This window comes from Coenobita brevimanus, chromosome 114 (assembly GCF_032717465.1).
Source record: "Coenobita brevimanus isolate Jiangsu-jjx chromosome 114, ASM3271746v2, whole genome shotgun sequence".
NCBI lineage: Eukaryota > Metazoa > Arthropoda > Malacostraca > Decapoda > Coenobitidae > Coenobita > Coenobita brevimanus.
This window is the reverse complement of record NC_137067.1, coordinates 1,020,473-1,036,661: the sequence shown is the minus strand read 5'-3', so window position 1 is coordinate 1,036,661 and position 16,189 is coordinate 1,020,473. Positions and strand designations below refer to the sequence as shown.

General features: G+C 40.2%; 1 protein-coding gene across 1 annotated transcript in view; it reads left to right on the top strand.

Annotated features, from left to right (window-relative positions):
• PIG-U (phosphatidylinositol glycan anchor biosynthesis class U) overlaps positions 1–11,442 on the top strand; it is a 91,387-nt gene extending 79,945 nt beyond the window's left edge. Inside the window, exons 2-9 of the mRNA XM_080286814.1 lie at positions 602–742; positions 1,399–1,501; positions 3,592–3,688; positions 5,007–5,211; positions 6,118–6,343; positions 7,584–7,852; positions 8,741–8,883; positions 11,141–11,442. Of these exons, the coding sequence (XP_080142940.1) occupies positions 616–742; positions 1,399–1,501; positions 3,592–3,688; positions 5,007–5,211; positions 6,118–6,343; positions 7,584–7,852; positions 8,741–8,883; positions 11,141–11,251 (1,281 nt within the window). The 5' untranslated portion in view covers positions 602–615 and the 3' untranslated portion in view covers positions 11,252–11,442. The remainder of the gene's footprint in view (positions 1–601; positions 743–1,398; positions 1,502–3,591; positions 3,689–5,006; positions 5,212–6,117; positions 6,344–7,583; positions 7,853–8,740; positions 8,884–11,140) is intronic.
• Positions 11,443–16,189: the final 4,747 nt, after the last annotated feature.

Below are 16,189 nucleotides of genomic sequence, written 5' to 3'. Positions count from 1 at the left end.
AGACATTTCTTGTAGTTTTGAAGTACTGAATTAAGGTAGCTTTCGTTGTGTTTATCACCGCGTGTCGAGTGGGGATGTAAGATTGCCGGTAATATCACTGTATCTGGCTAAGTTTATCGGGATTAACACGCCCGTCTGGGTTAGGTTAAGTTCGATCAGGTTAAGTATCAGCTGTTTTATATAGAAAAGAACCATATAGAACCTGACCTAACTTATAATAGTACCATAATCTGGCAAAGGTGTCACAACCCATCCTAACCTAACCACATTCATCGTGCCAGTATTTCTGCAGGTGTACGTGAAGCACATCTAAAAGTTAATAAATATGAATAAATGTGCAGATGGTTTGCTTGTGAGACAGGGCCAGGATTCTGAAGGCTTGGATGACATGTAAATCAGTCCTTACACACACAAATAGTTGAATTACATCCTTTTGTCAGTGTACTGCTTCTTATTCTTAACATAGCATCAGATTGACTATGGGAACCTGGCACATCAGATTCATAGGTGGCAGTGGAATATTAATAGGTATTATTTTCATGATGATTATATTTTTAAAAAGCAAAATGGGACATGCATTCACTGTGTTTTAAATCCCCAGACTAGTATCACATCATGCTTGGAAAGTGTATGGTATATGTGATGGCGGGGGTGGTGAGGCTGTGGCTTATGTCCACCTCCTCTGCTGACCACATAGCCAGGCGTGTGGAGCTCTCAACACCACTCAACTCTTGGAAGAGAGGTAAAGCTGTGTATGTTTTTACCTAATTATCTCTTTACAGGAATAAGTCAGGCTCGTACTGTCCCTCACATTAAACCATTTTTATCATATCCTTAAATTAATGAATAGTTTTGCCACACCCTGTTTCATTCAGTACGGTAGTGCATTCCACTGATCAGTTGCTCTGTTTGGGAAACTGAATTTCCTTACGTCATGGTCACCTTTCTTTATGCAGTTTTTTTTGCAGTGTCCTCTTGCTGATGCCTCCCTGTAGGTTATATACTCATTGATTGATTGTGTGTGTGTGTGTGCGTGCATTTTTAAGAGAAACCTAGCACATGTAGGATAATTGACCATATGGAAACTTATCAAAGGGACATTTATATAGATACCTATAAATCATGCTCTGTTGTTTTTAGTGCAGGAAAGAGTATTTTAAGTGTTGCTGTATAAGTTAACTCAGATCAGTTGTGTTGTTTTCAGTGGAGGAAAGATGATTTAAGTACTCTGTTATTGTATAAGTAAACTCAGATCAGTAGTGTTATTTTCACTGAAGGAATTAGTGTTTTAAGTATGATTATATAAATAACTCAGACCACTGTGTTGTTTGCAGTGAAGGAAGCAGTGTTTTAAGTATAAGTGTATATGATTACTAAGATCACTGGTCTCGTTTTCAGTGGAGGAAGGAGTGTTTCTGCATTCTCAGGGTATCCCAGTGTACAGTGGTGGAGTGTTCCATGAGACTCCCCTCTGTCTATTCTTCAGTGGCTTCCTTATTAGGTGAGTGGTTTCTGTACAGTAATCTATGTCTGTCCATCTCTCTGTCTATTTATCTGTCTATAGTGAGGCACCTTAAACCTGGAAGGGGTGATCACAAACAAAGCTCCTCCATGTCCCCCTGTTCTTCATCATTAGGCTATGCAGCCCTCTGCAGTTCACCCACCCCCTCACTCATACCTCTCCACCTTATCCTTGGCGTCCTTCCCCTTTCCTCTCAGCCTCACATACCTTCTAGTCAGTCTTTCATTTTCCGTCTCTGGCTGTGTTGGGATTGTGCTTCAGAGTATCACATCTTTTACCATATTATTAGTAATTAAAACCAATTGAAGCTGGCAAATCAAATTACGTAATAGGTAATAATGGAATTTTAAAAGGTAATTTTTCTGCAATTACTGTGCACTTCAAAGCAAAATGGATGTTCAGAAAGGCAGCATGTAATGATGGTGTATGGTACAGCTTCAGATTCTTATACACACTTCAAGAATATTGTTCAAACCTGTTGCTTGTGACCCCTTCGTCCCAGTGATTTATTTCTTCCTTACTTATACCAGGTACTTTTACAGTAAAAACTCCATAAGCTGGAACCCTTTTAGTTGGGATTACACTCAAGTCTGCATGGCATATGATATTCATTGATGAAAATAATTTAAATAAAAAAAAAATTGTCACAAAAATCCTGAGAGAAATTCCCTTATATCGTAAAATGTCATCTAACGGAAGCCCAGTCTCAGCATGACGCACTAGGTTCATCGTGTTTTAGCCTGTGAAGGATCATCATCCGCTTCCCGCCTCAGTCTAGCGTCTGCCACCACCAACATGCAGCCTCCTAAGCAGTGTGCCCTCAGAGTTACCTGCACAGATTTTTGGCAGTGACTCTGATAGTGATTAATTTTGTATACACTAGTGCTTACAGCTGTGATTAAGCTTGTATATAAGTGTTAATAAAGTGTAATGGTGTTCTTAAGGCCTGTATAGAAAGCATAAGGTGGTAGACAGAAGATTAACTCTATGGCTCTGACAGTGGTGAAGTTGCACTTGAAACATTTACAGTAATCCAGTGTTGCACTGCACTTAATCCTTTGCACTGTGAATTATAATTATTTAACACTGCACATTCTGTTCTTACTTGCACCACACCAGTTGGAACACACCAGTGTTGCACAATGCACTTAATCCTCTGCACTCTGAATTCTAATTTCTGTAAATTCCCATGTGGTCTGGTGGCAGAGTATTGCAGTTTATTCACTGTCCGCCACAAAAGCGAGCACGTGGGCAGCCATGGTGACAAGCGTACAGTCACAACAGTAGGTAGGCAGGAACTGGGGAGGATGCAGGGGCACTCTTGTGGAGGTCAGAGGAACTGCGTACCAAAACACAGCCGTTCGATACCACACAACAAGTTTAAAGTAGGAGTGAGTACATACCGTTTGTGTGTGTGTGTGTGTGTCCAAGGACCCAAGCCCAAATTGTCTGGGACTTTGGGTGTCTAGGACTTGGGTGTCCAGGTCTTAAAGGGATTACAATATATATATTGAAAGAAAAAGAAGAAGAAAATGCCAAGATCTAGATAACTTCACTTAAGCACAAGACCGTTCTTTAGTTTGAGAAATGGTACCAATAATTTTACCAAGGATGGAGTGGAGAGGCATGAGTGAAGGATGATGTTAGTTGGAGACCAGACAGCCTGATGGTAGACAGAATGATATGACGGCGATTTGTGTGTGGCCCATCCTTCAGGGGTTAAGGTGTCGCTGTAGATGGAGAGAGAGAGAGAAATAAATAAATAAAACTTTCACATAAACTGCATAAATTTCATCACATGCTTTTGATGTAGCTCTGATTTTTCACATAGTAAACAGAGCCTGAGTTTTCCATATTACTACATTCATTGTTGGTACTTTTTTTTTTAATCAATGTTATCTTGATATCTTTTTGCCATGTAAGGATGATGTGAAGCAGGGTTCATAAGACAAGGAATGAGAAAACACAGTATGAGGAAAACTAATTAACAGCTTGCCTAGTGTAGTGGTCCACACATTTACTAACACATTTTTTTCTGTGACAGAAATACAATCTGATTATTTTCACAGGTCATGGAAGGCATACATTCCTGTGGTGTTTGTGGCGTGTGATCTCCTGACAGCCTTCCTGCTTACAGTAGCAGCAGGAGTGTACAGTCGACAGCTGGTAGGTTGATTATCAAGGACTGTATCTATCAAAAAATCTTGGCCAGAAGTGCTGGAGAGAGAGAGACATTCATGTGGTGGCACTGGTACTGTACAACTGTGCAGCTCCATTGCCTGGTTATACAAACATCCCTTAGTTTCTTCCATATCCCCCAAAAGATGATGGACTGTAGGAGAAGGGTAGCATCAGCCTGCAGTCCACCAGACATATTTTTAGATGAGCATGGTGTTGCAGTTTTATACACTAAACAAATCACCATCACAGTTACTTTTTAACTTTTTTTTTTTTTTTACTAGTTCACTTTTGCGGTAGGTGGTTGGTGTATAAGTTAAGATAAAAATATAAACAAACAGTCTTAAATACAATTTAAGTTCAAGAAAGTTCAAGTGGCTTACATGCTTTATAAATGAGGCATCCACAATTGAGAAGGCCTAACTTAATGAATATTTTTAATTAGTTATAATAGTAGTAGCAGCAGCAGTAGTTGTAGCAGTACCCATGCTTATCTGAACAAGAACCCGGTAGACTGCAGACCAAAGTTGCCCTTGTTCAGCAATCCACCATCCGTCTTTGGTGGACAGGGAGGAGTCTGAGGGACATGTGTATAACCAGGCAAAGGAGCAGCCTGATTATATTAGAACCAGTGTGTGATGGCATCCCTTTCTGACAACAAAGTTTTGCTGTAGTGTTATCCAGGAAAATGTAGGGGTTGGCCAGGATAGCATTTTCCATCCTTTTTGTCGGTGCAAGGGGATGCCTTCATATGGTGGCACAGATATGACCGGGCAGTGGGACTGCCTGGTTATACAAGGATCCTCAGTTTCCTCCCCATCCTTCAAAGGATAGATAGTTGACTGTAGGAAAACAGCACCTTCAGCCTGCAGTCCATTGAGCTCCTGTCTAGATGAGCCTGGGGTTGCAACTGGTAATACTACTACAACTATCGCTACCACCAGCTGCACTTAATGAGAGAGGAAGTTGATCTTGGATGATGTTCACAATGGTTAAAAAATTCCCAGGTTTTCCTGGGCTCTCAGAGGGTTAGCTGATAGAGAACTGGCTGTTGTTTTTAATGATTTCAGCAACACTGTACCACTCACAACCAGAGACAGAAAGGAAGGATGTGAGTTGGTATGCTGGTGGCTCAATGCTGTTCCTCTTTATGACTGGCTGGTTGCAGTGGAGAATGTATAACAGTTCATCCTCTACCCTGAATTAACACTCAGTCTTGTGTGACTCATTATTACCTGAATAAAGCCATTTTTTCATCCCAGCCAAATGAGGGTTTGCTGACTGATTTCAATGGTGTTACACGTAGCTGGAGACCCAGAAGAGGGATGTGACTCGGTACGCCACAGACTCAGTGCCACTGCTTTTGACAGCCAGTTCACTGCGGTCTGCTGTGGTGGCAGTGGAGCTAGCTTACTTGTTCTGCCCCTACACTGTGGCCTCCTGTGTTGCCACCACCACCACAACATTTGCCAACATGGTCCTGGCAGCAGCTCTTGTGGCTATGGTTGCAGGTAAGGCCTCCTGGTGGGGAGTAGAGTAAGGAAAAATTATGTGCTTCATGAATAAGAAATATAATACTGTATGGTACAAGAAATATAATGCTGTATGTTGGGGAGTGAAGGGTAAAGAAAATACTGGTGTTGTATGTTGCATTTGTGGGAAGTATAATGCTTTATATTAAGCTGTAAGACAGGCTGGTGGGGAGTGTAAAGTAAAGGAAAATTTTAAATTACTTGTGTGAGAAGTGTAATACATTTTGCTAGTTAAACTTGGGCAGTGAGGGAGGAAGACGTGTAATTTGGGGTGTACAGAAATGAGGATAGGCAGATGGGTTTTTAGCACTTCCTTGAATGACAGAGCTGCAGTTGATTGAGAATGAGCAGCAGAGGGATGAGCTGGGTATCAAAGACATTGTTGATGTGATGTGTAGGGTGAATTTAGCTGGTTTGGACCTGTTGTGTTTTCGGTAATGGTAGTGGTGTGGCTTCGAGTCAATTGGTTGAAAGCAGATGTTGATATTTGCAGTGTATGTCTGTAATGTTTACTGTCTACTGTTTTTAAACCAAACGTTATTGTAGGTTTGTATAAACATTGAAATTTAGTCAGTATGTCTGCTTAGTCTTGGATGATATCTCATTTGTCCATCTTTTTTCAGGATATCAAGTGATTTTTTTGAGTGTTTGGTTGCATAACATAGCAGCTTTACTACCTAGTATGCCTGTTGGTGCCTGGTATACTACACCACACGGAGGGGCTCCATCTTGTCTCCCCTCATCAGTCCAATATATACGTGCATTTGCAGTTTCACCTGTGGAGTTTTTAGCCAGTTCTGTTTGGGCTTAGCAAAATGTTTTACCTTTTTGACCCTTCTTAGGTACAAAGACATTGAACCAAATTCATCCATTTTCTTCTTTCAGGCTACCCAGTTCTGTTTGGATGTTTAGTGGCACTATCTACATACCAGTCATTCTACCCAGTATGCCTCTTGGTGCCTGGTATCCTACACTTCACACAGAGAGGCTTCACCGTGGCTGCCCTTATCAAGCCAGTCATTGCATTTGCAGTATCACTAACGGGGCTACTCCTTGTATCGGCTGAGATTGCGGGCGGCTGGGAGTTTATGGAGGCAACGTATGGCTTCATGTAGGTGCTGACTTGGCCTTGGGTAATTGAAAGGGGACTATAATGTATTTGTTCTAACCTAACAAAGATCTCTCAGCTCAGTTGATGACCAAGTGTAGTCAGAGTAGAGGATCAGTTTCACTAGTAACCAGAGAGGCTGTCATTCGTACTATATAACTAAGGCTTTTCAAATTTCACTTAGCCACAACTGAATATATAAGTAGTGGGAGTGAAGCAGATCCATCATATGAAAATAATCAACTGTAGTTTGAGTCTTACTGTTTGTTTTAATGTTTTTTTAATATTTTAATAACCAGCATAATCTTCCAATGAAGGGTATGAGATATCCTGCTTACCTGGCAGAATTTTACCTTATAAAATAACCAGTTACCTCCAGAGACTTTGAGTCATTTTCATTACAGTAATATTAGCTCCTTGAGCCAGAGGATATCATTTGTACTTTATTCTGGTTATCTCCAGGTGATCGTATTTGATTTATTATTTTACTTTATTTAGTTTTGTACTGACTTGTAAACAGGACACTCTCCATTAACCTCTTCACTTCTTGGCAGCTCCTTTATGCTGAGTCAGGCAACATCCACACCAAATGCTTGATGGTGTGAGTGTTGACAGGAATTTTGCATCACTGTAACCCATACGTGTGGCCTCACTGGATGCACGGGCAAGAATTTCCATAGTCTACAGTGATGCAGAACACCTTCCTATTACAGCAAGCATTTGGTGTAGATGTGGCCTAAATTTGTTTGAGGAATGCCTTTTAACTTGTAAGCAATTATTTTGCAGTTTTATCCTTTCTGTTGACAACAGTCTTCTCACATACCTTTATCTCATTTCATTCTAATCAGACTTGGCTTCCATGATTTAAAACAAAACTTCTGTGGTAATATATTAGAACTCTTCCACCTCTTCTTCCTGACCACCTTGCAACTCAGTACTAGATTACCTTTACTGTAAGATAATTGTCATTAGATATGACCTGTCATGCCGTCATTTTATAATAATATCTTGTATAGAAGAGGTATCTTGAGAACAGTCCCCCACCCCTTGTGTTATAATTACCCTTCCATTAACCTTGCAAGCTCTTTTGCAGTGTAACCTTTATATTTTTAGCCTTGTCATGGTCAGGACAGTTCTAGTATGCTTTCAGAGCTAATACTAGCATATTTATTGAACTGAGAATGTCACAAGAACCTGAAGTGTTAATGTCTCCTCAATTCCCTTTGTTTCATTTTCTCACCAGACTTGCTGCGCCTGATCTAACACCAAACATCGGACTTTTCTGGTATTTCTTCACTGAGATGTTTGAACACTTCCGCCTCTTCTTCCTGGCCACTTTCCAGCTCAACGCATTTGTTTATGTTCTTCCGTTGAGTGTACGGCTGCGGAGGGACCCCATGCTGCTGGCAGCTGCTCTGCTGGCATTTACTGCTGTCTTCAGGAGCTACCCAGCACTAGGGGATGTTGGATTATATATTTCACTGCTTCCTGTATGGAAGCATCTTTACCCCTGTGAGTGTAATATATACAGGCAGATCACCTAATTCACATATCTGTAGGCCGTGGATTTGTAACCTGTGGTACTTTGCTCAACCAGTCCCTATTTTTTTATTCCGTGGAAAAACTTGAAAAATGTGGTCCCTAGGCCAAAGTGGCTCATTTCCGAGGAGATTTATAATATCCGGGCACCCATGATGTATTCCGCGGCTGCTAGCAAATCGCAGACAACCTGGACCCAGCAGCCAATCACAGCCTGGCCCTGGTGGCAAGTGTGCACACTACAGCTCCAATTTTTTTATTTATTTATTTCTTTTTACCTCCTGTCCCGCCAACCCCCAACTACATGTGTTCCCCTGTGTGTTGTGAGTGCTACCTGGCCTTTTTTTTTTTTTTTTTTTTTTTTTTTTTTTGTCAAGATTACCTCTCCCTGGCCCCTGTTATGGATGGCCCTAACCCCCCAAGGCGATGTTCAACCCAGCTGGGGTCCAAGAAGGCTCCTCTCAGTTATCAGCAGCGTATGGACGTTATTCATCGAGTGAAGAAAGGAGAGAAGTTTGCACACTTTGCGTTGAATATTTCTAAGATTGTCTGTCTGTGTTTGCTGTTGGCTAGTTAGGTGTCGGTAGGGTGCTGTATGGGGTCTCCACGAGGGTCCGGACTGTTTCTCATTTTAAACTGCTGTTGATGGCTGTGTCACTTTTATCATATCTTTTCACTGTTTTGTTTAAAGGTTAGATACAAAACTTTTAATCCTGTAAGCTCTTGGTTTTTAGATTTTGAATTGCCCCTACTTTAGCTGGCTATGTGTAGTTTTCTGTAATACCTGTTGAGATCTACAACAGTTGGGATTTATTTATTTGTTTATTTTTGTATTATTATTATTATTATTATTTTTTTCAGTCATGCGTCAGACGTTCATCGTAGGCTGCATGTTTGTGGCCACGTCAGTGTTGGGTCCCATCATGTACAACCTGTGGATCTTCAATGGATCAGCCAATGCCAACTTCTACTTTGCTGTCACTTTGGCCTTCAATACTGCACAGGTATGCTGTGTGGTTTTATCAACATTGCCCCATTTTACACTAGTACAGGTATATTTAGTGGGTAAGATCTGGTGGTAGGTGCTGGTGACCCATCATACATTCCCCTGATGTAGTGTTGCCTACTTCTTCATTCACCTTTATCATTTTTTTTCAGTGTCTTTCCTCCTCTCTTCCTATTTATCCCATCTTTCCTGTCATTTTTTTTTTTTTTTTTTTTTTTTTTTTTAAGGTGGCTTTATGTTAAGTGATAAGCTTAATGGTTTCCCATAAGCCAGGAAACCATTTACAACGCTGGGTGGTAACTGAATAACCAACCCATCTGTGTTCCTACGTGTCAGCAAGCGTGTTGGCAGAGGTTTAGTGCCCCCCCATAAAACAACTAACTCAAACAGTCACCATTACAGGATTATGGCATCTGGCTGAAGATAGATACTTTAGATAGAAGATCAGGAAACACGATAGAAGAGACAGTTAAAGCACGTCCCCAGTGAAATGACTGTACAGTACCTTCTTTCTCTTATCGTTTCATTCTTTATAATTCTCGTCTCCACTGTGCAAGTATACTATATGTTTCCCTCACAAAAGCATACCATATAAAATCATTCACTTTCTAACTCTTCACTATCAGGTTAAGAAAATGCCACACTCATGTTATTTGTATATCCATGCATACAATATCTGTCAGTTTCTGTCCATCATTTCCTTTGCTTCCTCATTTTCTATACCATGCTTTCATACACATTCACTTTATGTTGGAGAGGGACACCTTCATGTAGTAGCACCAATATAACCACTTGGCTCTGCTGCTTGGTTATACACCCTCAAGTCCTTCACTATCCCCCTGAAAAGAGAATGGTGGACTGCAGGAGGAGGGCAGCTTTAGCCTACAGCCCATCAGGTCCACATCCAGATGAGCCTGGGCTTGCACTTATTACTACTTATACTTCAGTCACATCTTGGTTTTTCATGTCTTCTTCCTCTCACAGACTCACTCACTCGTATCTTTTTCACCACCCTGTTCCTGTGTAATTTCTCTGTGAGCCCATACCAGGTACAGTAAATTCAATGTAATATGTTTTTATGAATAGACCTCATTATATCCATTCTAATATGTTTTGATGAATATTGTATTCTGCCTCACTCCACTTTTCTCTGGAGTCTCTGTGTTTGTTATCCTATCTGTGCAACCTTTTTATATTCCATAACAGTCCCATTTCCACCGGTTTTACTGTCGTTTTACTGTCTCTTCAAACTCTTGCCGTACCAGAACCAAAACCATAGTTTAGCGTGGGTATTGACACACTTTCATGCAGCCCCCTTGCAGTGTACATCTGTTACTGACCAGTTGCATATCAGGGTGTTCATAGCACTAACCACTTTTCTCAAGCCAGTTTACTTTCCACTTCCCTTATGCATTTCTCTCTCCTTCCTAAAACTGCATCAGGGCACTGGAGCACTGTCGACTCAAGTCACTTGAAGCACTTCACATTTTTCAGTTATCTTTTCTCCCCAGAGTTGAATATCAGAATTCCCACCATGGAAAGTATAATGTATGTAAGATGTCAGGCTGTGGATGCATTTCATATTTTGTTCTTGGTACCTTACTACCAGATTGTTTTTTCTTCTTCATTTTAAATTGCAAAAGTAGCAAGAATGAAATGAATGAGACTTCCCTTGACTGAGGTGGTAAAAATCTGGATAAAGAAAGTTTGTACTGTGTTGTGAGTAATTGCACCTGCCTTTAGTAATTATTTCACTGCACTGAATAGAACCATTCACTCACATTTCATATCTGTTTTGAAAGAACTAATTATTATTATTATTATTATTATTATTTGCTTTTTTTTAAATAATAACTATGTAGTAACTGCAGTACTTAGTTGTAACATATTCATGTCAACACAGCATTGTATTTTGCTTATATTTAGCTCAGTAGTCACCTGTTTGATATCCTAATTTTGCTTGCACCTTCTCTTTGTACCATTCTCTCTATCAGTCTGTCTCTCTGTCTGCTTTATCTAACTATATATTTATAGCCAGATCCCATAATCCCTGAAGGGATGGCCACAAACAAACAAATTGTCTTCATAATCCTGTTCTCTTGCATCCGGTTGTCATCCATCCAGCTTTCACCACCTTTAGTCTACTTACTGTACCAACCTGATCATATTAGGAAGCTAATTTAGGATTCCAGTAACTTGGGCAGACTCTACTTTGTCAACTGCCCTATATTACATGATAAACTTCTCTCCCACAGATCTTCTTAGTGACGGACCTGCTGTTTGCACATGTGAAGCGAGAGTATCATTTATTCCATGGCTCTAAAATGGAAGTTGATGGTACACCAGCAAGGCTCACACTTCAGTGAACCACATCCTGCCATTAGCATTTAAGCAGTGTACAGGCAGTCAGGGAGGTGTTTTGAAAGATTGCTGCTCTGCTTGTACGGCCGATACTCAAAATCAGAGGAAAGTGGAAAAGCAGTTTTGTATGTAACTCTGGACCTTATCAGGCAATTATTTTGTAACTGATTATGGCCTTTTTTTTTTTTAATTTCACTCATTCATTCATCATCTAATTATGGGCATAATAACAAAAAACTAATTAAAAGAACATGTGATGAGGACTTACTGAACTGATTGACAGTTAGGCAGTTAAGATAGAGAGCAAGCTTGTAGATAGCTAGGTCCAGTAGTTTCTAAGTTGGTAGGTTGTTACTGTTAGGCAAGCTTAGAGTGAGAGTGTTTGTAAGCAAACAGTCCAGCACAATTATACTAAGTTTAATTAATTATGGCATGTGCATTGTACTGTCAAATACTGTAAGTTGACCTTGACTTCTTCAAGAAATCATGAATAAGATTTATATATTATTTTGGCTGAAACTTCACCCCCGTAGCACTTGACTGCTTTCTCCATAATGGGATAGCTCGCAGATGCACACAGGGATATCAAAGGTGGGCCATCATGCTGTGTATTGATGTCGTGCATTTGTGCCGTTGCCCTTACACACTTTTCAAATACGTGGTGATGTGAATTATAACACTCCTGCCAGATGTAATCCATGAGGGTCTGTTACTGAGGGGTGGATGGAGTTTAATGCTCATGTAATGCTGCACGGGCAAACACCTGTTCCCTCCTACCCTAAATATCTAGACCAAGTAGCCCAGCCCCAGGCACCTACACTCCCTGTGGGGCAGTACTGCACTGTACGATGGATAGTTCAATAACGGGCTGCCGTAAATTTGACAGGATTGTTTTATCACTGTTACATGGAATGGCATTGTAGATTTGGTCACAAAGTTAGTTTCACTGTAATGCATAAGACAGGAAGAGTTAATATTCTTGTCATAGTTACAATGATAAAGCAGTCATTATCTCTGATATTACCTGTGGGTTTGGAGTATATATATATATATATATATATATATATATATAGTATACTAGTATTCAACTGATAATTTAAGTATGTCCTGAACAATCTGGCAAGCAGTGAAATGTCTTTGTCGGGTAATCTGTAATTCAGAATGGCTTTTCCTTGTCTTTTTCCATCAACTCCATTAATCTAGAAATGTCAGAATGTTAGGCTGGCATCATAAATTTTCATGACTTCAACACGTACTGTACAGTACCAGCACATGTATTTCAGAATAACCACAAAAATTATAACAGTAAAAGCATTAACAAAACAGAAACTTATATTTAGAAAAAACAGTATAGCCATAACAGGTTGTTGAATTTTTTGCTCTAGCTAGAGTTGCTCACAAACTTATCAGATGGAGTGCAGTTCACTGTTTTAATACAGTGTAGGGTATCCTGTGAAGTTTTTAGAAACTCTTGGAGGTTATTTTTTGTCTGATTTTGAGTAAAAAATTGTGTAAGTTCAACCTCATGGGTTAAATGTTGTATTAGGGTGAGAAATGTGAACATCGGGGGTAGGGTTGCGAGAAGCAGACTCAAAAAGACCTGGGATGTGTTCATGATGTGTGACCTCAGGGATAAGGGACTGAAGAGGGAGGCTGCCAGAGATTAAGCAGCATGGAGACCCACCATTAGGTGACCAAGGCTGATGCATGCAAGTACTGTATGTTGAAGCCTTTATAAATGATATAAACATATGATACAAAGAGGGTAACTGGTTTTGCTCGTGAGGCCATTAATAATTGTAACTCCGTAATGTTTTAGACTCAGATCCCTGATGATACAGCATTTTTTTACTCTGAGTTAACCATTAGATAACTTGAAGTTGCCAAATATCTCACAAGAGACTGTGCGTATGTATTGGTGCTCAGTATTTATGAAGAAAAATATCTGAATGTGTTACCTGCCTCATTCTACTCATGTATATTATGTTCATTTACTATTAATTGAAAATTTATATTTTGATACATTCCACTTTTCATAGTAATACAGTGGCACTTTGTTACGCTATCCTGATTATGATTTTTATTCACTTTAAGTTGGTCTAAAAATACCATCTCATCACCTTGAATGCTGGGTTATAATTATAGATTAACTCTAGAATATGGTGCTAGTCACAAAGAAGTGCTATAGAAAGGATTTAGACATGTGGTATTGTCATTTTCTGCCTCTGCGCTGTATGAAACAAGTTGCAAATGGATAAAAAATTGACCCATGTTAAACAGATTATACCAGTCAGTGCAAAAACACATGCAAAGGTTAACAAAGCTTTAATCTTCACTAAACCCTAATGATAAATTATAACATTGACTCTTAAAGTCCCGTCCAGACGATCGAGCAATGCCCGCGGGCACAAGCGAGCAGTTTGCCTGTTGACGAGCTCACCGCTTGTGCCCGCGGGCAAATGCGTAAATTGCCCGTGGCAATTTACGCATTTGCCCGCGGGCACAAGCGGTGAGCCCGTCAACAGGCAAACTGCTCGCTTGTGCCCGCGGGCATTGCTCGATCGTCTGGACGGGCCTTAAGTGTCAGGACCAACTTGCCTAGCCCCGGGTTCCTACACTCCTCTGTGGGGCGACATAGGATTGGATGATGGATGGAATGGATGGGTTCTAGTTTTCCATTGTTAACCATTACTACCCAAACCTGGCCTTTGGTTCCTTCTTCCTTGCATTAAAAAAAGGAAAATGGTTAAATTCTGCTGTAGTCAGTTTGTTTTCACCTGCCAGAACTGTGACACTCTCATGGTTGTGTGAAATTTGATGAGCGTCAGTTTTGAGTCAGGAATGAGTCTCCTTGGTTACTAGCCAAATCTCCCCTCTAATTACACTTGGCCATCAACTGAGCTGAAAGAGGTTATGGATCTCTGTCGGATTATGATATGTGTGGTATGGTATCTGCCTTTGGAATTCCATAACTTTATAGTAAAATGTATTGCTGCTGTTTTATCATCCAAGAAAGATTGATTAGACAGAGTGCCACTGTAATCATTGTGTCTGTGTATAAGAACTAAGGGATCATATGTGTATTAGGTTATGTTACTATTTGATACTGTTATTCATTGTAAAGCTTAATAATATATAAATCTCTCTGAATACTGTACCTATGTCAGTGCTGTGGTTCCTGTACAAAGTCCTTTTGATGCTACTAATACAAAAATCTCAAAGTACCTTATGTCAGTGCGATGGTTCCAACACAATGTCCTCTTGATGCTACTAAATACCTTTTGTTAGGGCGATGGTTCCTATACAATGTCCTCTTGATGCAGGGTTACAGTGTGCACTACCCTCTTATTGGGCAGTGACCCTATTTAGAACACTTGATTGACATTCAGATGAGCTTGAGGCCACAAAAATGAGTACTGAGAGAGTGAAGCATCCACACCCACCAGTTGGTCAAAGGACTGATCATTCAACTTTGCCCAGTGACCTTGATCGTTTAGCCAAGTACAGGACAGTCACCACTCTGTGTACAACAGTTTGGTATGCGATAAATTAATAAACGATGAAGTGAGCATACACAGTTTTGAGTTAATGATTGTGAAATTTTCATGTACGATAATTGTGGTAGCTGCGTATGAGAATCCCGACAGTGAAGCATGTAAGTTAGTCATCCAGTGTTTATATTCACTGTGATTGTCTCTCGTTGTGTTTCATGCATGCAAGACCATTCCAATAAAACACTACTGCTATCACCAGATAACAGTGCAACAGCATAATGAATAGTGCAGTGTGCAATGTTAAGTGGAATGATAACTTTTTGTTTGTGAAATGCTGAAACTTGTAAACTTGTGACTTAAAAATCATGTCTGGCAAGGATCATCCAGGCCCTCCTGCTGTCCCTCAGCCTTGGGGGAAACCCTTGGTGATGACTCGGACCAGTCTAGGACATACTTCAGATGAGTGATAGAAGTGTTTTTTGTTGTTTAGTGTCTCTCAACCTCCAATATATCCCAATGGAACCAGTGTTATATCTACTTCGCTGTACCATAAATCATTATGTGATGAGTAACCCCATCGCATACCGAGGCATGAGTGTATACCCTCAGTTTATGGACATTTTGAGTTGAAAGGTAAACCTTGACCCTGCCAAGTAAATGTCAGAAAAAAATAAGTCTGTGCAAGAAATCTCAGAAGTTGACCATCATCTGTGTCCATCCCCCAAAAAATACCAATATCAGACCATGTAGACAAAATCACCCCACCAAGAATTAACAAAAGATTGTCTTTTTGTAGAATTCTTTTAAAAACAAATTGCCAGAATCAACATGGCTAAAATAATGGGCCATAAAATGGTCTGTTTACACTCAATCAACTGTTCCTCCACACATACACACACGACACACCCCTGCCTCTTCTCTCCCACCACATTGCCACCACTCACTATGTACTTTTTCTTATTTCAGCAAAGTTTTGTTACTTTATGCTGTCATAATAGTTTTTCACCTACCTCTAGAGTGTAGGTAGAGTCATCCCTGAAGATACCCCCTGCCCTGACACCCAAACATCACCCTGTCCACTGTCATGGTAAGTGATCACCAATTACATACCACCTTGTACACTCTAATTAACCCATTTTTATGTCCATTGATGTTGGTAGAGAATGTATGTGTACAACAGTTAATGTTAGGTATGATCAAGAGAGGTGGTGGTGGCAACCATCATCCACTCACTTGAAGTAGTGCTGCCTACTTCTTTCTTGACCTTTATCATTCTTTTTCTTTGTCAGTCCTCCTCTCTTCTTATATCTCCCATTTTTCCTGCCACTTTTTATTACACTTCTCCCCTTTTCAGGTAGCTTAAAATTGAGTGACAAGCCTAATGGTTTCCTGTAAGCCAGGAAACCATTTACAGTGCTGGGTGGTAGCCATATAATCAACCCTTATGTG